The sequence below is a fragment of the Caretta caretta genome, chromosome 11 (genome assembly GCF_965140235.1).
Source record: "Caretta caretta isolate rCarCar2 chromosome 11, rCarCar1.hap1, whole genome shotgun sequence".
Taxonomy (NCBI): domain Eukaryota; kingdom Metazoa; phylum Chordata; order Testudines; family Cheloniidae; genus Caretta; species Caretta caretta.
In genome coordinates, this window is record NC_134216.1 from 61,336,113 (window position 1) to 61,361,120 (window position 25,008).

At 39.9% G+C, this 25,008-nt stretch overlaps 1 protein-coding gene across 7 annotated transcripts in view; it reads right to left on the minus strand.

Moving 5' to 3' along the window:
• RAPH1 (Ras association (RalGDS/AF-6) and pleckstrin homology domains 1) overlaps nucleotides 1-25,008 on the minus strand; it is a 166,104-nt gene that overhangs the window by 66,389 nt on the left and 74,707 nt on the right. For all 7 annotated transcript variants that reach the window (XM_048870478.2, XM_075118093.1, XM_075118092.1 and 4 more), the window contains 3 exons: nucleotides 20,977-21,096; nucleotides 10,054-10,159; nucleotides 8,669-9,189 (listed from right to left, as the gene is read on the minus strand). In XM_048870478.2, the coding sequence (XP_048726435.1) occupies nucleotides 8,669-9,189; nucleotides 10,054-10,159; nucleotides 20,977-21,096 (747 nt within the window). The remainder of the gene's footprint in view (nucleotides 1-8,668; nucleotides 9,190-10,053; nucleotides 10,160-20,976; nucleotides 21,097-25,008) is intronic.

A 25,008-nucleotide genomic window follows, 5' to 3' on the forward strand; every position in this document is an offset into this window, starting at 1 on the left:
GATTTGCAAACAGACTGGAGTTTTAGTTTTCTAGGATTTTCCATTCCAAAGTTCTCCCAATCCCTCCCCACAGTTCATCTCACTTTCCTTTTTATAAAAACCACGCAGTAAAAACAACCAATATTCTCCAAAAAAGCCTTCTATTACAGACTACCTTGTAGCTATAGTACATCATACAAACAGAATGCCGTACTAGTCTTATACACAAACCACTTATGGGAGTGGCTAATGCAGATGAATATTGCAATGCATAAACAAACAAGTTCCTAAAAATTACAAATTGATAAGTTTATCTTTAAGATATTTTGAATAACTCCATAAGATTTGGCAAGTTATGATTTGTATTTCAGAAACATTTTAATAACTGGACTGCTGATACTTGTGCTGCCAAAAAAGCTGAAAACCAGCTTCAGGATGATGGATTTACAGAATTTTCCTTTACTGTTACTTTTTTTTTTGGAAGTCAGAAATATCACTTGTGATGAACTGTTCAAAAAAAGTGGGGAAGGAGCTGTGTTAACAACCATGGTTAAGTCTCATATTTATTAATTCTTTCCATTTGCTAAATTTTACAGACTAAAGAAAGGGTAATTGGAAGCAACCACATGCCACGAAGGCCTGTGGCCAACAATTGGAATGCCTTAAAATAACTGGCAAAGAACGCATTTCATTTGAAATCTCAAAGTTAAAGTCCCAGTCCCTGATTGGTGCAAGTCATGACTACACATAGCTGCTTATATCCTTTATACGTGTTAACCACACACAATTCATAGAACATAAGGAACAGAACATAGGCTCCCAAATACACACACTAAAGCCAATACTCCCCCATGTTAAAAAGTGCTCAACCTAAAGATTAAATAGGCCAGACTTGTTTTAAGTCATCACAAGAATAAATTAATAGATTCATGGATTATAACGCCAGAAGGGACCAATGCAATCATTCAGTCTGACCTCCAGCATAATGCAAGCCATATGATTTCTCTGAATTAATTCCTGTTTGAAGTAGAGCACATATTTTACAAAAAAACCCTAAAATATAATGAAGTTCAATGATCCAGGTCTATTTTGAAAGAGAGAATTGCTTATTGTAGATGGTCCACAGTCAACATTTGTCTTTCTATATATGAATATAGTTAAATATATTAATATACAATATGTTAGTTGTAACCATATAAACATTTAGCAAGTTAACATACAGAGATATGTGAGATCTCACAACTATTCTAAGGACTGGGAAGCTTTTGTTATCAGTGTCAGCTACTATAGGTGTTAATTTAATGATGGCCATCATACAAACCAACAAAAGAACTAAGGTACAGTTGCTGAGGGAGCCTAACTCTGAATTTCCTTACTTATGTTTATTTTAATTCTTAACATCACCACCACCTTACAGTGTAATTTTACACTTAATCTGTTTTTTTGGGGCCTGTACATTTAACACCTCATAGTCTGATTTAAGTTTTGAAATGTGCCCCCAAAGCTCCACTATCTTTGTACTAACTATGCTGAGTTAATTCCAGTGCAATGCCTACAATTTCTTTGTCCTGATTTCTACATCTTACATCTCTTAGATCAGTTTAAATTAGGGCTGTCACGCGATTAAAATGATTAATCGCGCTGTTAAACAATAATAGAATACCATTTATTTAAATATTTTTGAATGTTTTCTACATTTTCAAATATATTGATTTCAATTACAACACAGAATACAAAGTGTACAGTGCTCATTTTGTATTTTTGATTACAAATACTTGCACTGTAAAAAACCAATAGTATTTTTCAATTCACCTACGGCAAGTACTGTAGTGCAATCTCTATCTTGAAAGTTGAGCTTATAAATGTAGAATTATGTAAAAAAAACCACTGCATTCAAAAATAAAACAATGTAAAACTTTAGAGCCTTTAAGTCCATGCAGTCCTACTTCTTGTTCAGCCATATCACGCAGACAAACAGGTTTGTTCACATTTGCAGAAGATAATGCTGCCTGCTTCTGGCTTACGACGTCACCTGAAAGTGAGATCAGGCGTTTGCATGGCACTGTTGTAGCCGGTGTTGCAAGATATTTATGTGCCAAATGCACTAAAGATTCATATGTCTCTGCATGATTCAGTCACCATTCCAGAGGACATGCATCCATGCTCATGACGGGTTCTGCTTGATAAGGATCCAAAGCAGTGCGGACCGACGCATGTTTATTTTCATCATCTGAGAAAGATGCCACCAGCAGAAGGTTGATTTAATTTTTGGTGGTTCGGGTTCTGTAGTTTCCACATCAGAGTGTTGCTCTTTTAAGACTTCTGAAAGCATGCTCCACACCTCATTCCTCTCAGATTTTGGAAGGCACTTCAGATTCTTAAATCTTGGGTTGAGTGATGTAGCTATCTTTAGAAATTTCACACTGGTATCTTCTTTGCATTTTGTCAAATTTACAGTGAAAGTGTCCTTAAAATGAACAACATGTGCTGGGTCATCATCCGAGACTGCTATAAGATGAAATATATGGCAGAATGTGGGTTAAACTGAGCAGGAAACATACAATTCTTCCCCAAAGAGTTTAGTCACAAATTTAATTAAGGCATTATTTTTCTGAACAAGAGTCATCAGCATGGAAGAATGTCCTCTGGAATGATGGCTGAAGCATGAAGAGGCATATGAATCTTTACCGCATCTGGCACGTAAATATCTTGCAATGCCAGCTACAACAGTGCCATGTGAATGCCTGTTCTCACTTTCAAGTAACATTGTAATTAAGAAGTGGGCAGCATGATCTCCTTTAAATGTAAACAAACTTGTTTCTCTTAGCAATAGGCTGAACAAGAAGTAGGACTGAGTGGACTCGTAGGCGCTAAGGTTTTACATTGTTTAGTTTTTGTGTGCAGTTATGTAACAAAAAACCCTACATTTGTAAGTTGAACTTTCATGATAAAGAGATTGCACTACACTACTTGTAGGAAGTGAATTGAAAAATACTATTTCTTTTGTTTATCATTTTTACAGTGCAAATATTTGTAATCAAAATATAAAGTGAGCACTGTACACTTTGTATTCTGTGTTGTAATTGAAAGAGATATATTTGAAAATGTAGAAAAATATCCAAAATATTTAATAAATTTCAATTGGTGTTCTATTATTTAACAGTGCGATTAATAGCGTATTAATTTTTTTTTTTAAGTTAATCGCATGAATTAACTGTGATAAAGATGAACAAGTACAAAATCAAATTCAGTTAACTGGAACTACCTATTGCTAAGTGATGTACTATCATGGTATGGAAGCCAGAGTCTCCTCCTGTCACACAAACTGAATTACAGATTTTAAGAACTATCACATTAGAAAAAAATGCCATTTATGTGCCAGAAACCAAATGGCAGACTTCAAAATTATCTGCAACCCCTTCATTGAGTATACACAGTACCCCAACAATGACTGGCCATGAATGGATCTTTTCACAAAAAGTCAGATACAAAAACTAGCTGGGTGGGCATGCCTGAGGTTCTTCTCTTCTCTCTCCCTCTCTTCCTCCCACCCCCCAATTTACCTCCTTCCCTCTACTGCTGCCCTATAAAGAGCTCATTGCAAGAAATCCTCTCTAGGGGGACAGATTTAGTCAAATCATGATCTACTTTCCTTCCCTTTATTAATACTATTATTAAATTAGAAGCTTTACCCATAAATTATGTTTTTGCATCTCAAAGTTCAGACTAAATCTTTTGGGTCAGTAACTCATTACATAAGTAAAAGGGAGAAGTACCAATCAAACTGCAATATCATCTGAGCTGCAAGTATTAACCAAGGAATGATTTGTGAAATAATTTACGGAAAACCAAACTGCTTCATTGCAAACGTTTCACGAAGGCTTCCCTTCTCTCTACCCAAGAAGTGGTTACAACCCATTGGGAATCTATGGGCAAACAGAATTTCCCATTACTCTCAAGTCAAGGTACCTTTAGAGGCTTTACCTTTCCTAGGCCTCTAAGGTGAATAACTGAACACCCTAATTTTCTTCTGACAGAATTTCAGATCAAGAGTGGGTGTTTTCATTTAGTGTTACCCGGTTTTGTCATTCTCCTTCTCTCATTATTCCAATAAAACCTAGGGGAGGGGAAAAAAGACAAATTTCTTAAAACCACTCTCCTTGTCTTGTGCAGCAGCAAAGGATGTCAAAAGGGCAGAGCTGCCAAGCCATTGACCCTTCTTATAGAAACTACTGTAGCAAAGAAAAAGATTTCAAAGGTTGGCAGCCTTAGGGACATAGAAGGTCAAAAGGGAGATAAAGCAGAGTAAAAGACTAAACTCAAGGTTCCACATAAGGACAACCTGCCTAACAAAGGATTTGGTAAGGAGGGGCCACTTAGGGACTTTGTCCAAGGAGAATATTAAGGGCAAAAATTTTGCTTCCAGATCCACTCAATTCTCTCAATGATGCATCCGATGAAGTGAGCTGTAGCTCACGAAAGCTTATGCTCAAATAAATTTGTTAGTCTCTAAGGTGCCACAAGTACTCCTTTTGTTTTTGCGAATACAGACTAACACAGCTGCTACTCTGAAACCTATCATTTTCACTATAAGCAAGAGCTTAGAATACAGCCACAGCAGAGAGAGATTTAGGCAGCAGGGTCTTTGAAGAAAATCTTAAATTTAAGTAAGGGAATGGGAAGTAACTTTGTGCAGATACCAAGAGACCTTTTCCAAATCCTACAGGAGATACCTTTCCCTTTTAGTTCAACTAGTTAGGGCAGTCAGTACAGTAGTGGTTGTTTAAAACTGTCCTTTCTATCAAGGAATCTCTGAAAGCTGTGTGCTCCAGCCTTTTCCTTCAAGTGCAACTGGACAGAAGGACAGGATTTGGGTTTTTTTTTTCCTTTCTTCTCTCCAGAAAACTGTTTCCACCTGGTTTGTAACAGAAAAAGTTCCAAAGTTTTACTTGTATGTGTAACAGGGCCAGATGGGAGAGAAGAAGTTTAAGATTTTAATGACTGGCCAAAAAGGCACTAAAATTTGATGAACCCTTTAAGGGTTCATCATCTGAGGTCTTCTGGCTGACAACCCACACTGTAATGGCTACAAGCTTGATTCCGCCATGTCCAGAAGTATAGCCAGAGTAATCACCTCATTAAGAGATGCTAAGATGGCCCAAGTCATGAAAATAAGTGCTAAACTACACAGGACATACGCCTTTTGGAAGGACAAAGGCAGTTCTTTTGGAAAGTGCCTGGAACTCTCCCAGCCTTCCCTGGATAGTGAGCCACCAAACGAAAAATGACAAGTTTTGCAAAAGCTCTGCACATTTCTTTCTGGGGGGAATCATGACTGTCTTTTTTCAGTTGTGAGGATGGATTTAATCAAGCACAGGCTACTGTGGAGTTTATTTTGGGGGTGCTTAGGCATTACCCATAGGAACATGTGTCAGTAGATGGATGGAGAACCGAATCTGGTTTTTCTTTCTCAACAGATCAGAAGACATTCCCTTGAGCTAATGAATTTATTTCTAAAGAGTTAATTAATGATTCTTCAGAAATAAGACAAGCTCTCTAACAGAGGAGTCAGGTACTTCTTCAGCGTAGTGAGATAACACAGATCAGACAAAAAGTGTAGTAAAACAAAGCATTCTTGTTAAATGGATTGGAAGTAGCTACTACTACCCCAAAGAAAGGAAACAGGATTTGGCTCACACACTCATCTCAAATGACTAACAGACCCTTGTTACCTTCCTCAAAGAGAGCATTCTTATCAATTTATCTGGGCAGAGAAACAACAGACACATTCTTATGAGAAGCAGTCAGTCTCCTCATGTTAAAAAGGGGAATGGTTTACAAGGCCAGCTCATACTCACATCTATGATAGCTTTCAGGTTTCTCAGACTTGCAATCAATGGTTCAGAGTTGTGAAAGCAGTCAAGAAAAACAAACCCAGTAATCATGGATTAGAATAATCTGCCACACACACTTATGCACACAAAAAAGCAATTTCCTCCCCACCTCTTCTATCTACCTTTCCATCTGTTGTGATTAACCCTTTTTTCTATTAAGAAAAAAAAGATGTAAGTCATCAAGGAGCAGTAGACTGCCTGTTACTCACTCCATAGCCAGAACTAGAAAATCTGGGAAAGACAGAGGGCAGGATTGTGTCTTCTTTGCCAAAACTTTTGGTGCAATCTGACTGATGCTTCAGCATATCATTTGCAAGATAAAACTGACTGAGACAAGAGTCTCAAACTGCTGAATCAGCAGCAGAAAATACATGTCACTAAAAAGTTTACATACAAATCCTGGATCTAAGTTATTCCTATACAATGCGCATCTACCAAAAAAAATTCAGTTTATGTACCACCTTTGTCTACCCAGACTGAACTAGAGCCATAGGTGCTATTTACATAGAGCTACATATGCAGAAACACACAGAGAAAGGAACAGAACCATTTACACATTTTTAACATCCTATTTCAGTGCTTTTGTGGCCAATCACAAGATAACTCACTGTGCATAAAGCAATGCCATGCATTAAGTTGATGAATTTTTGAAGTGTTTTGGGTGAGGGTAGGGGAAAGGATAATAAAGTCTTCAATGAAAGTGAATATAAAAATTCAGTATCTTTAAAAAGTTTTTTGAAGGTCTGAAACATCTGACTACAAAAAAGTATTTACTGGATTAATAAATTAACTATTTCATGGGTCAGACTGACAGGTTTTATTATTCTTTTAAAATGATAGGCTCATATTCAGTACCTTATTGGCGCCTGTTTCACTGAAAAAACTGACCTCAAACTCTGCACATACACACTTCTGAAGCTTTACTCAGGTACAAGGCAGCCAAGAGAGAACAGGCAATGATAACTACACTCATTTTAACTTCCATGTATAGGGAAACGTCTTCCCAAAGTTTCACCTTTGCTCAGGATGGTATTAGGTTTCTATCCCTCTCCAAAGGTCCAAAACTAAACTTAACGAAACCTCATTATACTAAAGAAATATAGAGCAAACTAAATGCAAGAACAGTAATACACTGAATAAATGATAGGAGAAGATTGGCTCCAACTCCCAGATCTGCCTCAATTGGTTTGCAGACAGTTAGAAGAGCACTTAATAAGTGAAAACTACAGCTCAGGCTACAAGAAAGACACCTTGCTTTTTTTTGTTTAACCCATACAGGCACAGCTCCAGTTAAGAGGACACTGATGGGAGTACCAATTATATAAATAAAATCAACATGAGCTGTTCATTATTTTCTAAGCATTCTACATAAATATTAAGTACAAATGTGGCCTTGAGAAGTTCATGATCTTCAGTCCAAGCTACAGCATTCAGCCTTTACAATAGATAAACCTATTTCTGCCTCATACTTACAGTCGGAAGAGTCATTCTTTTGCTTCAGCTGGAGTGAAATATAGTATAGTATTCAAACTGGGTTAATTATCTATAAAAATAAGCCCTATTTGTTCCCGTTATCTCCTCTGAATAGATGGGAAACTAAAAAGTGTGTGTATCAGCACAGCAAACTTCTGAATGACAATCAGGTTATCAGTAGTAGTTTCCAATGTCATCAAAACAACATGAGTAATCCTTTCTTATTGAAGCCCTCTGATTCACTAGGACATTCTTCCATATGTATCATGCCGGTATAAGTATGGCTTTATTTTGGCTATCCAATCATCATTTCTAGTTCTGCAAATGATGCAGCATTTAAGATCCCTGAAAGAAAAATTCTTACAATGGCACAATGGGATGTAAATATGAAATTTCAAAGGCCCTTGGTAAGTTGCCATGTATATACTGAATCCTCTTTTTCTTGTCTATTCTTTCAAAAAAAATTTTTTTTTGCCTACGAGCTAGCAGCAGAATGATTTGTCATGAGATAAAGAAGATGTCAAACTGGAATACTTTATGAAGACTGAGGGAGAATTCAGGCCTGAAGAAAAATAACCCATATATAAAAACAGCAAGAACTTCAAGCACATATGCTGAATAATCTCTTACTATTGAGCTTTGAATTTATCACATAATTTGCAATGTACTATATTGTGTTATACTGTAAAATTTATAATGAATTATCTGAATTATGCATGTTATTTCTCTTTCTTTATAAAAACCAAAATAATTCATAGCATAGTGTATGTTTTCCTCCAATTTTTTTGAAATTGAGTAGTAACACAAAGGATGTGTCTTTGGACAATGTCATCTTAAAGGGTATACCAATCTGACTAGTTTTAAATATATTAACATTATCAACAAAGAGAATGAAAAGGCTCTTCATGAAGGAGATGACCAAATCTATCATGCCACCACTAATCTCCCCACAAATACTTTTCAAAAACTCTGGTTTAAAATAGTTATAAGTGCATCTCCAGAGAACAGTACTGAATTCCTGAACATTTAACCTAGTAACTTTTTAATCTTAAACATACAGAAAATGTTAAGATGTGAATAGATAGGGTGGTGGGAAGACCCGCAAAAAAAGCCTTACCCTTGCTTGAAAGGAATCTTTTTTTAAAGAGAGCAAGAGAACCAACAATGTCATTGTATCTAAGAAAAAGCTAGCCCTCACTCACCCTATACCACATTGAACATGTATGGCCATAAGCCCCATTAGGGTAGGACTGAAAGAGAAAGGTAAAACAAAGTTTAAAGAAAGTGTAAATAAAACCTATATTGAAATTATGAGACTCTACCTCAGTAATCGGTTGGCCTTGCTGTGTCAAATCCAGTTCCTGAGGTCTTGTCATTTTATCAATATCTAAGGAGTCCATGCTGGATGCTGCAGAGGTTATGCTGGAACGGGATGAGTTACTGATGGAGCGCACTTCAGCATCACTCACTGTGCCAGCTGATGCTGTCCTTCTGTGCTGAGCAGTAACTACAGGTTTAGCATCTTCCATTACAGATTGCTGGGCTGCTTCATCCATGCTCAGAGAAGCCTTCTCTAACTGGGCAGTGATGTCCTCCAAGGAAAAGTTGGCATTTGAAGGCTTATTTACCCTACCAGACGAAGAGGACGATCCTTTTATACTGCTGTGTTTAGAGGAAAGTCGACCAGCAGGTGGTTTCTGAGCTACTTTTGTTTCTGTGGCTAGACGTTTCATTGCAGCACTGTTTGCTGACTGTGACCCAATGCTGCTGAGCTCCTGCTCTATGGAACAAAGATCAGCCATGAGGGCATCCAGATCCACAGTATCCCCCTGATTCAGGGCTTCTGCAAGGAACAACAGGCATTAGCTTCCTCATGATTAACCCATTTCTCAATCATGCTCTCCAAGTAGTGCCACTTTGCAATGGACAAAGTAGAAACAATACAGTAATTTCACCATTCTGAATCTACAACGCTCAAAATAAAAAGTAGTCGTTAAAATTTAATTTAACTTCAGAGCTGCATTTGCCATCATGAGTGTCAGTAATGGAAGCCTATGAGGTCAGTGAATCTCTTTCAAATGTACAGAAATGCTTAATGAGCAACTGTCTGGTTAAAAACCCTGGCTGACATTTTTGAAGCAATGCAGAGGTAATCCCTACACATTTTTCATTAATTTTATTAGAAGGTATGTGGCAAAATCTCCAACACTGCTTAGAAAACCAAAACCCATTTTTTTTAAAATGCAAGTTTCCTGTACTACTACCAGAGTCATAGATAATGAAAAACTGACAAAGCTTTTTTGTTTAACCTAAATATTGGACCTAATTACTACATTTGCCCTTTCATGTGCCATCTTATTTAGAATTTTTTTCCCCTTTTCATCTAATGTGGCTTAAGGAACAAACTTATTAATTCACTCTTTCATTAAAAAGATTATCAGAATAATTGTTCTTTACAAATAAGTAGATTCTGATTCTCATATAATAGCTGCTGATAGACATCCAGTTTGTGACCCTAAGAATTCTGTGTCAGCATAAACAGGATAATACAATGTAAGCAAACTAGAAAATGATGCCCTAGTATGTCTGGATGCTATGTTTTAATGCTGTAGGATTTTAGCATTTTGTAAAATGGCTGCTTTCTGATAAAACAAATATTCATTCAATGTTAGAGAAAAAATTGAGGGTCTCAGAAAATTCTGTTTACCATTCAAATTGTACATGGAGAAGCGATAGGAGAAATTGGCAATATTGGTTTCTTGGCGAAGAGGGGATTTCTTTACTGGCTCCATGGGCTTGTCTGTATCCAAACTCTAAAAAATAAATAAATAAATAAATGAACGAACAAGCAAACAAACTGAGAAGAGAGAAAAGAAGCTAAAATAAAGTTTGCATTTAATATAACAGGAGCTGATGGTCAAACAATATTACAAATATGGTTGAAAGCTTATCTTCAGCGGGAGAAATGTAATCTAAAAAAATGAGTTCTCTTTTGTAGCATCTGCACTAGAAAAGGATTTAGTTACCATGTTACTGAGATTAACATCAACTGTCCAACTAGGAGAGATGTTAAAATACATTCACTACAGAACTGAAAAGAAGGAAAATATATTCTTAAATTTTTGTTTTTCAATAGTATTGTTCTACACGTCACCATTTTGAGATTTTCTACAGTTACCTGGATCAGTTTGACTAACAACGCAATTCAGAAAAAAACAACATCTTAGAAGCAACAGAAAGAGGACTTTTTAAAGTAAATTTGCCTAAATTATCAAATTATCTTTACTAATAGGGACTATTATTTTTTAAATATATTAGTTATAAAAGTGAGTTTCATTCCATCTTATAAGAAAAGATCACGTTGTGCATATGTTATCCCTTATGGCTTTAAAAAAACATGTTGATATGTAACAGAATACTTTAGCAATGGTTATGTGGCTAGGTATATTAGACAGTGCTGTATGAATATTTTACCATGAAAATAAAAATGCTGACTATATTTAATTTGTAAATTCATGTTCTGCTGTTTTTGTAAAGGAGAAAAGTAGGGCTGGAAGAGACCTCGAGAAGTCATCAAGTCCAGCCCCCTGCAATTAGGCACGACCAAGTAAACCTAGACCATCCCTGACAGGTGTTTGTCCAATTTGTTTTTAAAAACTTCTAATGATGGGGACTCCATGACTGCCCTTGGAAGCCTATTCCAGAGCTTAACTACCTTTATAGCTAGAAAGTTTTTCCTAATATCTAACCTAAATCTCCCTTGCTGCAGGTTTAGCCCATAACATCTTGTCTTACCTTCAGTGGACATGGAGACTAATTGATCACCATCCTCTTTAGAACAACCCGTAACTTACTGGAAGACTTATCAGGTCGCCCCTCAATCTTCTTTTCTCAAGACTAAACATGCCCAGTTTTTTCAACCTTTCCTCAGAGGTCAGGTTTTGTAAACTTTTTATCATTTTTGTTGCTCTCTGCTGGGCTCTTTCCAATTTGTCCAAATCCTTCCTAAATTGTGGTGCCCAGAACTGGACACAGTAGTCCAGCTGGGGCCTCACCAGTGCCAAGTAGAGCGGGACAATTATCTTGTGTCTTGTACACTACATGCCTGTTAATACACCCCAGAATCATAGTAGCCTTTTTTGCAGCTTTTTAGCACATTGACAACTCATATTCAGTTTGTGATCCACTATAGCCCCCAGATCCTTTTCAGCAGCCCTACCACCTAGCTAGTTATTCCCCATTGTGTAGCTGTGCATTTGATTTTTCCTTCCCAAGTGAAGTACTTTGCACTTGTCTTTACTGAATTTCATCTTGTTGATTTCAGACGAATTCTCCAATTTGTCAAGGTCATTTTGAATTTTAAATCTGTTCTCTAAAATGCTTGTAACCCCTCCCAGCTTGGGGTTATATGAAAATTTTATAAACATACTCTCTTCTACTCTATTATCCAAGTCATTAATGAAAATATCTAATAGTACTGGACCCAGGACTGACCCCCACCCCCCGTGGCACCCCACTAGATATTCTCTCTCAATTTGACAGCAAGCCATTGATAACTACTTTTTATGTATGGTCTTTCAACCAGTTGTGAGCCCACCTTATAGTAATTTCATCTACACCACATTTCCCTACTTTGCTTATGAGAATGTCATGCAGACTGTGTCAAAAGTCTTACTAAAATCAAAGAATACCACATCTCACTCTCCAGCCCCAACTCCCAGGAATCATCCCTCTGCACCAGGCCAGGATTAGGGTTGCAGTACAAGGGTAGAGGGTGCTGCTACAGGTAGTCGGTGCCCAATCGACAATTTAGTACAGTGCACCCACTGAAACAGGAGGCTACACTGCCTGTTTCAGAATGAGACTGTCTACATCACGGGTCTCACACAAGCGGCCTGCCGAGTTATTTCCTGCAGCCTGCCATAACTCCCCTCACACCTCTGCCACCCCAAGCGTGCTGCGTCCCCGCTCCTCCGCCTACTTCCCAGCGCTTCCTGCTGCCAAACAGCTGTTTGGCAGCACTGAGGACTTCCCAGGAGGGAGGGAGGGGGAGCGGGAACGCGGCGCACTTGGGGAGGAGGCAGAGAAGAGGTAGGGCCGGGGTGGGGATTTGGGGAAGGGGTGTGAATAAAGGGCAGGGAGGGGGCGGAGTTGGGGCGGGGACTTTGGGGGAAGGGGTTGGAATGGGGTCAGGGCAGGGGCGGGACCTCATGGAAGGGGTGGAGCGGGGGGGGGCAGACTTTTGTATCTTTTTATGAAAAAGTGTCAGTGATGTGGCCCTCGGGCTAATGTACTAGTCCTCATGTAGCCCTCATGGTGATTTGAGTTTGAGATCCCTGGTCTACATGGAGTGTTACAATTACATTGTTATAGTTATATCTGTTGGGATGCTCTGTACCTCGGGGGAACACCCAGCACCCCCATGTTCATCCTTGTAAAATGATTGTATTGTATCCAATGAAAAGTTTGTTATGCTGGGTGTCTTCGGAAGGCCCATGATGCACTGAGCATTGTTGTTATAGTAATCGTAACAGTAGTGTTATAGGTTGTAATTTCATTTATACAGTTATGAGGCTGAAAATATGCCCTCGTGGCTTAAAGCAAGCCCAGGCAAAAACTCCCCAAGAGCAGAGAGGCAGTTCACACCTCATCAGGGCATGTATGAGACCAAACCCAGCCCAGCCTCACAGGAACAAAGGACACTGGCCTAGGCAACAACAAAGGATCTGTTGGACTCCCGAGTGAGTCACCCCCCTTCCTTTGGTCAATTTGGGACTGTTATGAGGTAATGCTCACCTGACTCTGAAGGGGGCGGGGGAAGCCAGGAGAGAAGAAAGAACATGATAAAAGGGAGAGACTTTGCCATGCTCTTCCTCTCTCTTCCACCTACATTTACAGAAACCATACCAAGCGACTGAAGCGCTGATCAAAGGGGAGAGCCTGGTTGAAGGGAAACTAGCCAGCCTATGGTGAGAAGCATCTAAGTTTGTAAGGGCACTGAAAGTGTTAAGATCAGCTTAGAATGCGTTTTACTTTTGTTTCATTTGACCAAATCCAAATTGTTATGCTTTGACTTCTAATCACTTAAAATCTATCTTTGCAGTTAATAAATCTGTTTGTTTATTCTACCTGAAGCAGTGCGTTTGGTTTAAAGCATGTCAGAGACTCCCCTTAGGATAACAACCCTGGTGCATATCAATTTCTGTGTTAAACTGACGAACTCATAAGCTTGCAGTGTCCAGTGGGCATAACTGGACACTGCAAGATGGAGGCTGCTAGGGTTGTGTCAGGTACTGGAGATATTGGCCAGTGTCATTGGGTTGCACAATCCAAGGAGCAGTTTACATGCTAGAGGCTGTGCGTGAACAGCCCAGGAGTGGGGGTTCTCACAGCAGAGCAAGGTAAGGCTGGCTCCCAGAGTCAAGGATTGGAGTGGCCTGGCAGATCACCAGTCCAGAGAACACCACGGGAACATCACATCTGTACACTGGTATAACTTAAAAGAAATCTCCCATGTAGACAGGCCCAAGTCTCCTAAAAGCGAAGCTTCATAGGAAGAAGTAAGTTTTATCTACTACCAGAGGTTTTATTTTAAAATTTGTGTTTCGGGATCCAGAGGTGGGGTAGGAGCTAACTGAAAGAGATTCCCAAACTCTAGGGAAGGGAAATTTAATTCCTGGATGCTTTTCAGCTTCCAAGGTAGCCATGTAGCATTGTTAATTAGTTTAGCCGTTGAACCTCACACACAGAAAAAAGAATTTTACTTCTGTTTCTTTCTTATCTTCTTTCAACTCATTTTTGAACTGTGTGATTTACATCTTTTTTCTTCCTCACCCAACATTCATTTTCTTCCTCACCATTCCTCACCCAACATTCATTCATTCAAACACCATTTTGTTTCAGTCTTTGCCCTCAATTGGGCTTGAAAAATCCAAGTGATAAAGATAAACGTGGGTGCCTTAAATCATCAATTTCTGCAGATTTAAGTTTTCTCTTTAGGGAGAAAAAAATCATGGCTATTCCTTATAACTGGGAAGACAACCATCCAAATGTAAACAGAATGTAAATCAGTGATGTACCACTGTCTTGCTCAGGCTGCAAACAGATGGCTCTAGTGCGTCTACTGATACCCAGAGATTTCCCAAGCAGCACCTGAGTGAAAATGTGCCTATTTAGAACCTAATAGGCAACAGTAAAACTGTCAAGAATCATGTGAGTTTACACATTGCTGCTACTGGATACAGTTATGACTATCAGTAAAGGTAGGAACTGGAGTTATTTGTGGGTGATGAGGACCAATATGGAAACTGAGAAGGGTAGGGGAGGCTTAACTCCTCAGACTGAACCCATAGTCGCTGGCCTATAGTTTAGACCTCTTGATAAAGTCTCATCTGCTTATTAAAAAGTTTCGGTCAGGAGTACATACATTATGTATAGTACAGAAACCAAGAGTTAACAAATTACTTTGTGTCCCATGAACATTTATATAGATAGGTTCTAGCGACAGCAGCAGAACAAGTTCTCACCTAAGCCTTTGGAAGGTGAATTGGTGAGTTTTGCTGGTTGGCTATAGCAAACCAAGCGAAAATCTTGAATGGAACCAAAATACAAAATAAGATACTCCTTAATACCCTGGCCCTAGAAAGCAGGATATCCCGATGCTAACCACTAATGCAAAATGCATTAGTGCTAAATGGTATAAGGTATTGGCCAAAAGTGCTACAGGGTTTAAGACTAAATTTTGTAACATTTATTTGGGAGGCAGGGAATTTGGAGGGTACAGTGAATTAAAAAGATCTCTTGGGCACCATAAAGTTTAAACATATCCTTTAAAAAAAATTTCCATCTGGAAAAAAAATCTTACTTTGTGGTCCAATAAATATCCAGTGAACCTGGGAAAGAAAAATTCAGAGAAGACAGACCTGTTTTTCCATTGCTCCAATAGTCCAGCTGGAATAGAGCAATGAATGCACTAGGAATGTGTTCAGGGAGATACTCTGGATTTCTTGCAAGCTCTAATTATGCTCATGCCAAATCTTTAACTGTGACTTCAGCCACGTTAAGGGACAATAACTTTTCAAGTAAATGGACTGTGTGACAGATATGCCAATCTGTTGATATAGACATAAGAGCTATCATTAAGGTTTTGCATGAGAGCACAAGTCCGATGAAGCTGGGATACATATTACTTTTCAGTAACTATGGGAGACGGAAGTGAAAACCTTATGAAGTGATGGAATTTATTGGCGACAGCATTGTGAGCAGTATGAAGGTGGCAAAAACCGCAGGACATTTTTTCCTTAACTATTTATTGCCAGAATTTTGAGATTTTGCCTGGGTGGGGTAGGACCTGATGCAAGCTTAACTGTCAGTAAATGTAATTTTTGTCCACTAATAATACGCCAATAAACTCCTAGAAGTTGTGTGTACATTATGAAGGTAATGGTGCATTACGAAGCAAAGTGAGTTATGGGGGTTGAAGTCCAAAAATCTGTTTTGAAACTCCTCCTCTTGCAAATGTATATGTTGAGGCATACAATTATTAATGCAGCCAACGGCTTTGCAAAAGATTCTTACCTAGTTAACATAACTTAGATTTGTAAACACAAGATTGTGAAATAAATTTGCCACTAAAATAGTTTTCTGTTCATCTAGGAATGAAGATTTTTCTATGGCTCTTTATCCATAGGCTTAGAATTAAGAAAAATTGTTCCTTAAACAAAATGATGCAATATACAACAAGAAATTACTTATTCTATTTATAGGTAATATCTATCCATAAAAATATTATCCCCACTAACTAAAAAGATATTAAAGGATGGGTGCACTTGAGCGTCATTTCCACAGAAAGAACAGTTACTTACCCTACAGTAAATGTGGTTCTTTCAGATGTTGTAGTCAGTGTGAATCCCACTGTAGGTATGCATGTGCCTCATACACATGAGATCAGTGTCTTTTGAATAGCAATATCCACCAGGGCCTTGCATGCACCCTGAGCTGCCTCATGCTCCAATATGAGGGCATTAAAGGCAGAGCAGCTGAGACCTTCTCTTGGTTCCCCCCACTCTGAAGTCTATGATAGTTGAAAACTCCAAAATGCAGGGACAGAGGGCAGGTCACAGGGTCCAACTGACAAGAAAGAACCCAGTTACCACAGGGTAAGTAAAAGTTTTTTCTTTGAGTAAGTGTCAGTGTGGATCCCACTGTAGGTTACTGGTAAGCAGTATCCCCTGGGGATCATGAGATCGAAGGATTTCAGCTAAATCAGTCAAACAGTGATTGAAGAAATGCTTTCCTAAATTTGGCCTCAGACTTGACCGCTAAGTCAAAGAGCGATGTTTAAGAGGTCAATAGGTTACTCTGCAATGCTGCTTTGTACTTTCTGATATCGGCACATTCTTAAAGTAGGAGGAGGAGGATGCTCAAGATCTGGTTGGTATAGGCCTTAATGTTCAGTGGGAGAGGTGCACCAGGCAGCTGGCAACACAATAATACTCAGTTATCCATTTGGTTATTTTCTGACGAGATGGCCTGACTTTTAGGATGCCAAGCTATAGACAGAAATAGATAGGAAGACAGTCTGAACGGTTTGGTCCTGTCAATGTAATAAAGTCCTGGACACGTTATCCCTATGAAATGTTATATAGGGAGCTTCTGACAAGACACCTGAACCTCATTCACTCTTCTGGTTCAAGTGATAGCCATTAGAAAGACCATCTTCAGAGGAAAGTGATGCAAGGAGCATTCTAAAAGAGGTTCAAACTGAGACTCCAGCAACCTGAGGAGGACTATGATGAAATTCCAGGCAGGAGTATGGTCTCTTACTGATGGGAAAGTATGTAATAGTCCTCTGAGAAACTTTAATTCCCATCTGGTGAGAAAATAAAAACATAAGAGTGGCCATATTGGATCAGAACAATGGTCCAGCTAGCCAGGTATCCTCCCTTCTGAGAGCAGCCAGTACCAGATACTTCAGAGGAAATAAACAGAACAGAAAAACTACTAAATGATCCATCCCCTGTCCTCCAGACCCAGTTTCTGGCAGTCAGATGTTTAGGAACATCTGGAGCATGGGGATGTGTCCCTCACCATCTTGGTTAATAGCCACTGTTGAACCTATCCTGCATGAACATTTCTAATTCTTTTTTAAACCGTTATACTTTTGGCCTTCACAACATACCCGGCAAAGAGTTCCACAGGTTGACTGTGTGTTTTGTGAAGAAGTACTTCCTTTTGCTTGTTTTAAACCTACGGCATACTAATTTCATTGGGTGACCCCTGGTTCTTGTGTTATTTACCTCTTCACGTAACACCACTTCTCTATTCGCTTTCTCCCCACCATTCATGATTTTATAAACCTTTGTTATAATTCCCCTTAGTCTCCTCTTTTCTAAGATGATGAACAGTTCCAGCCTTTTTAATCTCTCCTCATATGGAAGCTGTACCATACCCCTAATCATTTTTATTGCCCTTCTCTGTACCTTTTCCAATTCTAATTTTGAGATGGGGTTACCAGAACTGCACACACTATTCAAGGTGTGGGCATACCATAGATTTAGATTGTTGCATTATGACATTTTTCATCATCTTATCTCTCAGTTTCCTAACGGTTCCTAACATCGTGAACTTTTTTTTTGTCTGCCGCTGCACATTTCACGATGACCCCAGGATCTCCTTCTGGAGTGGAAACAGCTAATTTAGACATCATTTGGTATGTACAGTTGGGATTATTTTTTCCAATGTGCATTACATTGTACTATCAAAACTGAATTTCATCTGCCATTTTGTGGCCCAGTCACCCAGTTTTGTGAGATCCCTTTGTAACTCTTCGCAGTCAGTTTTGGACTTAACTATCATGGGTAATTTAGTAGCACCTGCAAAACTTTGCCACCTCACTGTTTATCCCGTTTTTCAGGTCATTTATAAAATATGTAGAACAGCACAAGGAAGACGGAGCACCACCTTACAGGCGGATGGCAAGCTGAAATTGCTGTGAGGTGGACCTGGATAGAGGTGAACAAAATGCCAGCTTGTTTTAAGTAGTAGAGGATATTCAGTATTAATGCCTGGACTGAGTCCAGACCATATTTGGCTGCCCATACTGAAAACCTCTTCTATTTAGGTGAGTAAGTCTTTCTGGTCAATGCAGTCTTGCTCTGTATCTGGAATTCTTGGACCCCGAGGGAGCAGGCTCTTTCTGCAGTTTTCAATCAGCCCATAGCCATGCAATCAGGTGCAGTGACTGAGTCACAGAGCATCTGGCAGTGGTGCTATGAGATCAGATCCAAGCAACGTGAGAGCTGGAGGGCAGCTGACTGAATATTTGTAGAAGGCCTGTCAACCAAACTGCCTCTGTCAGTAGGTAGTCATGAGGATGATCATGGCTTTGTCTTGTTTGATTTTGGATACTATCATAAAGATCAGTGGAATAACATTGAGAAGGCTTTGGGACCACTATGAAAGGAAGGCATTTGGTAACAACCTCAAGTTCATACCTCCTCTGAAAATAAAAAAAAGTTCTGGCACCTGACATTGGTGGCAAACAAGTATCACAGGGTCCCCAGCGAAGGAACATCTCATCCATGATGGATCGCCACAGTGACCACTTGTGAATGGTAACACAGTCTCCTCAGATGTTTGCCAGGGTGTTGCTGACTCCTGGGAGGTGAAGAGCCAGCACAGTTAACCATATCCAGAGCTTGATTGCCTATAGACAGCTGGGCGAAGAGTGGGTACCTCTTTGTTTACATAGTGCACTGCAGACGTATTGTTTGTCAAGAGCTGCACTGTGGAGCTTTGACAAACGGGTAGGAAGGATGTGTAGGCTAACATGACAGCTCTGAGCCCCAGGACACTGACATGGGCCCCTTCTGGGGACCACGTCCCTTGCATTTGTTGACGGTTCAGGTGGACACCCCAACTTATCCTTGATCTGTGATTAAAATCATTGTTGGGGAAGCAGAAGAGAATGGTAACCCTCCATGCCTTCTGGGTTCTTTCCACCACTTCGCTTCTGCAATGATGTGAGGTGTAACCACCGCCTTCTTGCTCATTTGGTGTTTATCTGGGGTATAGACCAACCTGAGCCAGAGTTGAAGAGGCCTCAGGTGAAGTCTGGCAAGCAAAGTCAGGAATGTGCACAATGACATATAGCCCAGCAGTTCCAGACATTCCTGCACCTTTGTAGCTGGGTTTGATTCTATCTGAATTAATAAATATCAAATGCATCAACAATAACCCTGACTGTGGGAAGGTACGCTCTCACTAACCAGGAGTTGATCAAGGCTCCTATGAACTCTATCAGCTGTGATGGGATAAGGGCCTATTTTTTTGTAGTTCACCAGAAGGCCTAGCCAAGAGAACAGGGAGAGGGCATATTACAAACTTGCTGCTGTTTCCTGGTGAGATCTGTCCTTGTTCAGCCAATTGTCCAGATAAGGGTAAACATGAATGACCTTCCTTCTGAGATGTGTTGCTACTACCTCTAGGTACTTTGTGGAGACTGAATGATAATGATTGGGCCCCACTGTGAATCTTAGGTACTTCCTGTAGCCGGGTGGATGGCGATATGGAAGTATGCATCCCACAAGTTCAGAGGCACACACCAGTCTTGAGTCTGAGGAGACGGGATGATGAAGGCAACCATTACCACCATTCTGAATCTGAAGCAGCATGATGTATTTGTTCATTCTTGTCAGGTCTAGGGTAGGAGAAAGATCTCCTTTTTTCTTCAGGATAAGGAAAGGACAAGAACAGAAGAAGCCTCCTTCCCTATCCTCCGCATTTACCTCTTCTATGGCACCTCGATGAAGTAACGAGGCCACTTCTGTCTGTAAAAGGCTCTCATGAGGAGAGTCCTTGAAAAGGAATAGGGAAGGGAGGAAGGTAGCGTTTAAAGAGTGGAAATGTATAAGGTAGTCTTGGGCCCTTATGCACATTTGTTGGCTGTGACAGTTGTCCAGGCCTGGTGGAAAGGGATTCCCGAAGGTAAGGGCAGGCTCCAGATTGGGAGTGTCAAGAGTCACATGAGCTATCAAATCTGCCATCTCTGAAAGGGATCTGGGTTGCCTAAAGGGAGAGAGAAGCATCCCCTGGATCTCTTTCCTTGTGGGTAACTCTAGCTGTGGACTCTGAGAATAGGTCAGTGTCCTTTGCCTCTGTTGGTACTTTTGTGGTTTCCTAGAGGAGGCCAGTGTGTAGATTCCCAGGAGCCACAGCGTGGCCCTTGAGTGAATGGATTGCTTCTTCTGTTTGGAACGCCAATATGAAGATTTCTCCACACAGCTGGTTGAACAACCAGTTTCAAAGTCTGTAAGTAGAATAAAGGGTTGGACACTCACTAGGTGCAGTCTTCCTGAGCAGATGGTAAGAGAACTAAGGGCGGTTTGCAGCCACTCTGCCCTTTATGCCCTCGCACGGGAGCATAAAGAGACTCCGAGCACATGTGCAGCCTCAACAGATACCGCTTTTCAAAAAAAGACTCCAATCTCATGCACATGAGGTGCATGTGCTCCCTACAGTGGGAATCACATTGATACATACTCTAAGAACATATTGAGACATTAAAAATTAATGTGTAACACTGGTGCCAATTACTTAATGAAATATTTGACCCTTGTACGTCCCTGACCTGTGTGAGTTTGTCCAGCTCCCCAAGCCATTGTCCAAACATCTTGTCCAGATCTTGGTCTTCCTTATCACTATCTTCTTCTGCACCATGATCTAGTTCTTCATCTGATAATTGCTCCATCTGAAACACAAAAGAAATACACCAGTCAATTTACACTCCGCATTTAAAAAGCGGGAACAAGGTCTCTTTGGAGGATTGCAATAAACTATTTGGGAACATTCTGCAGGACTGTAGTTTAAGAATCTTACTAAACGTCTATCTAAAAATGACATCGCTACACTGGGAAATGCCATCACTGAACAAAATCATGGAAAAATTGTACTACTAAGTAGACATTTGAAACTCAGATATTTCTGAGAAGCTACTGAAACCTATGTAACAGGTAAACTTTTTTTGTGTGTGATAGTATTAAGTCTGATAAATTTTCTACATTAAGTAAATGTAGTTTCTGTTTTTACTCTCACAAGGCTGAAACAAAGACATATTAGTATACAACAGAATCCGCTCAGTAAACATGCTTAGAATTGGAACCCCATTAAAATGAACTGGAGTAAATGTTCCATCTCACTCCAATGTATTTTAGTTGCCTTTTCCTCCTCTTAAGACTGACATTTCTTGCTACCATATTCTGGTTCAAAATGTTACAACTGTAATCAACCCTGCATTTCAAAGGAACCATTACTATTTATTTGTTAACCACTGAGGTGCTTGGATTTGTAACAGACACGGCCAGATTAGCAGCTATGCCAGTTTACACCAGCTGAGCACCTGGCATACAATAGTAATGAAAGTTCTCTCCTCAAACAGTTTACAGTGTAAAAAACAAATAAAGAGAACACAGAGCTCACTGAGAAACCCAGCAGGCAGGAATAACTTGGGGGTTAATTCTTTTTTTATTATTGTTATTCTTAACTTGCTTCTTTTGGGCACTTCAAAGCAAATGAGTATTTCGGAAAGATGCAAATCAAGAAAGCATGGAAGCACAAAGTGTATCAGAGGCAGAATGGACAAAGGCAAAGACGGAAGCAGGATATGAAATCATCAGCTCTATTCTTCTCTGCTGAAAATGAGCAAAGGATGAAGTAGCATGAAGAAATTCCAGGATCTAGTCTTGCCTCCTGATAAAAGTGAAGATATGAACTTCCAGAGTGCTCTGTTCACAGCGGTCTCTGCTACTCTTGGTCATGAATGGAGGTTTGAAAACAATCCCTTTTGAAGAGGAGGGGAGCTTTTCCCAAGTAGGTTCTCTTCTGTTATTTATAGCAACTTTTTGTATGTAAAAATCACATCTTTTCTTTTTTGCCATGTCCTTACACTGCTTCCTGCCATATCCATGCACATGACTGCCTGATCACTGCACTCCAGCAAGTCACGTGAAGATCATTCATGCTCATGCAGGTGGCAAGGCAGGAGATACTTCATATTTTGACAGATTTCAGAGTAGCAGCCGTGTTAGACCCACTTGATCACTGTATCTCCAGACTGGCCAACTTGAGTGTGGAATCGATTATGGCAGTGCCATAAAGTCCAGGGTTGATCTGCATCAGGTGGTAGGTGCTTGACTGGTAGGAGTCGGGAGCACAGGCCGTTTCTACTCTTGTTTTCCGTAACTGAACCCTTGTTTATTTGGGTGACAATGTCAGCAGTTTAATGGAGGCAAGAAAACTTTGGTGTGATTTCAGTTGATTCAGCATTGATGTTATATCATATAGCGATGTCCTGAATCTGTGCAATGCTTTGTGTGTGCTACTGTACTAGCAACTTCCCCGCATATATCAGGAGGAGCAATACTTGTGAGGATGTAGAGGCTGACGACGTGAGTAAGCTTAAGACATCCTGTAATCTAGAGGCAGGCAGTGGTAAATACAGGTTCTAGCTTCTTCCATGAAAGTGATTCTGCCCACACTGCACAGGTCTATTCAGGAATGGAGTAGCAAAGTGCCAGTGGTGATGACTGCAGACTGGAGGGGTCTGCACCCTACTTTGATGTAACAAGCTTGCCAAGAATGTTGTGTCATATGCTAACCTGGGATCCAAATTTAGTTTTCTCAATGTGGGATCCAAAGGAGAGTGTGCGGTTAAGAGTAACACCTAGGTATATGGGATTTACGGAATGAGTAAATTTTGTCCTAAGCCAGTTTAGGCCACGTTTTGGCCTCAGTTTTTGAGATAGAATGCACTGACTTGCGTCTTTGCTGTAAAACACACCATCATGATAACAGAGTCCAGCATAGTTGCATTTCTCTCTGCTGTTACACAGATTCCAAAAAAGGAAAAAAGAAAATTTAACATAATTAGTACTACAGTATTTGGCTGAAATACTGTTTAAGTTGGGGGATGCTGACTTAAGGCTAAGCCTGCTCCCACTGAAGTCAACAGGAGTTTAGCTGTTAATTTCAATGGGAGCAATATTGGCTTATTATCGATTTCCTCCTCCTCTTACTCCAAGGCTATATCCCAGGGTTTTTTTATTTTGTTTTTAAGGTTAAAGACAGCTTACATCTCCTTATTTTGGAGAAGTTGCTGACATTTTCAGCAAGTGCAAAGATCTGGCTTAAAATTACTGAAATTATTTTCAGAGTAGCAGCCGTGTTAGTCTGTATTCGCAAAAAGAAAAAGAAGTACTAGTGGCACCTTAGAGACTGACTAATCTATTTGAGCATAAGCTTTGAGCTATAGCTCACGAAAGCTTACGCTCAAATAAACTCGTTAGTCTCTAAGGTGCCACTAGTACTCCTTTTCTTTTTGTGAAATTATTTTACAACTTGCTGTTCAAAGACCTTACACCAGGGGTCGGCAACCTTTGGCACGTGGCCCAGCAGGGTAATCCGCTGGTGGGCCATGAGACATTTTGTTTATGTTGACCATCCACAGGCACACACTGCCCCCCGCAGCTCCCAGTGGCCACGGTTCGCCTTCTCGGCCAATGGGAGCTGCTGAAAGCTGCGGGCTGCAAGAATGTGCTGGCCGCCGCTTCCTGCGGCTGCCATTGGCTGGGAGCAGCGAACTGCGGCCACTGGGAGCTGCACCTGAGGATGGTCAACATAAACAAAATGTCTCACGGCCCGCCAGTAGATTACTCCAATGGGCCGCGTGCCGAAGGTTGTCAATCACTGCCTTAGACCATGTTTTTTCATACCACAAAGGCAGCCATGTATTACCCACAAGAAATGGCATGCAGCATTTGCAAACAGATGTGCTTCCAAAGCCTTCAAATAAGCAAAAACAACATACTATCCAACAGCAAATAGAAAAATAAGAACTTATTTTATATAAGTATATAACAAAACATATACACATACACAAAGTGGAAATAGCATACAAACAATAAACTTTAACATTCATTATTTTCAAAATCCTGAAAAAAACCCATAAAGACGATGCAGTGCATTAATTATTAAAGTAATTAAATAGCTAAATAAGTGAGAACATAGTCTATAAGTATTGGGGACCAATACACATTGAACTGCAAAGGTATGAAATAGTTTCATGTGTGACCAGACATCCTCGTACTTTTTCCCAAGCACTTCTATTAGACAGAGTAATTTTTTTTCCCATTAGTGCAGTAGCAAAGAGCTCAGTCAGTCTGTGTACGAGGGAGAAATTGCAGATTTCCATTTCTCAAAATAATCCTTTTGGCCACAACAGTTACTGCAATCCATTTCTTAATGTTAACTGGTAATTCATAAACACTTTTTTTAAAAATGAAAAGGAAGCAGGTCAAAGCAATAATTTTTAAGTGTGGGTCCTGGAAGTTAGGCTCCTAATTCCATATTTAGGCAACTGAAAAATGATAGACCACTTCTATTTAGAGGCACAGAGCAACTCCATCTGCTACTACATCAGTGGGAGCTCATCATATTTGAAAATCAGGCCACTTATCAAAGATTCTAAATATGGATTTAGAAACCTAACTTTAGGTACCCAGATTTGAATAATTTTGGCCTTCATCAGCTGCTTAGCCATGGCAGCAGTTTACAAGCACAAAGTTTCAATAGGCAATGATAGTCTCCCTTCTACCTGAGCAGGTGA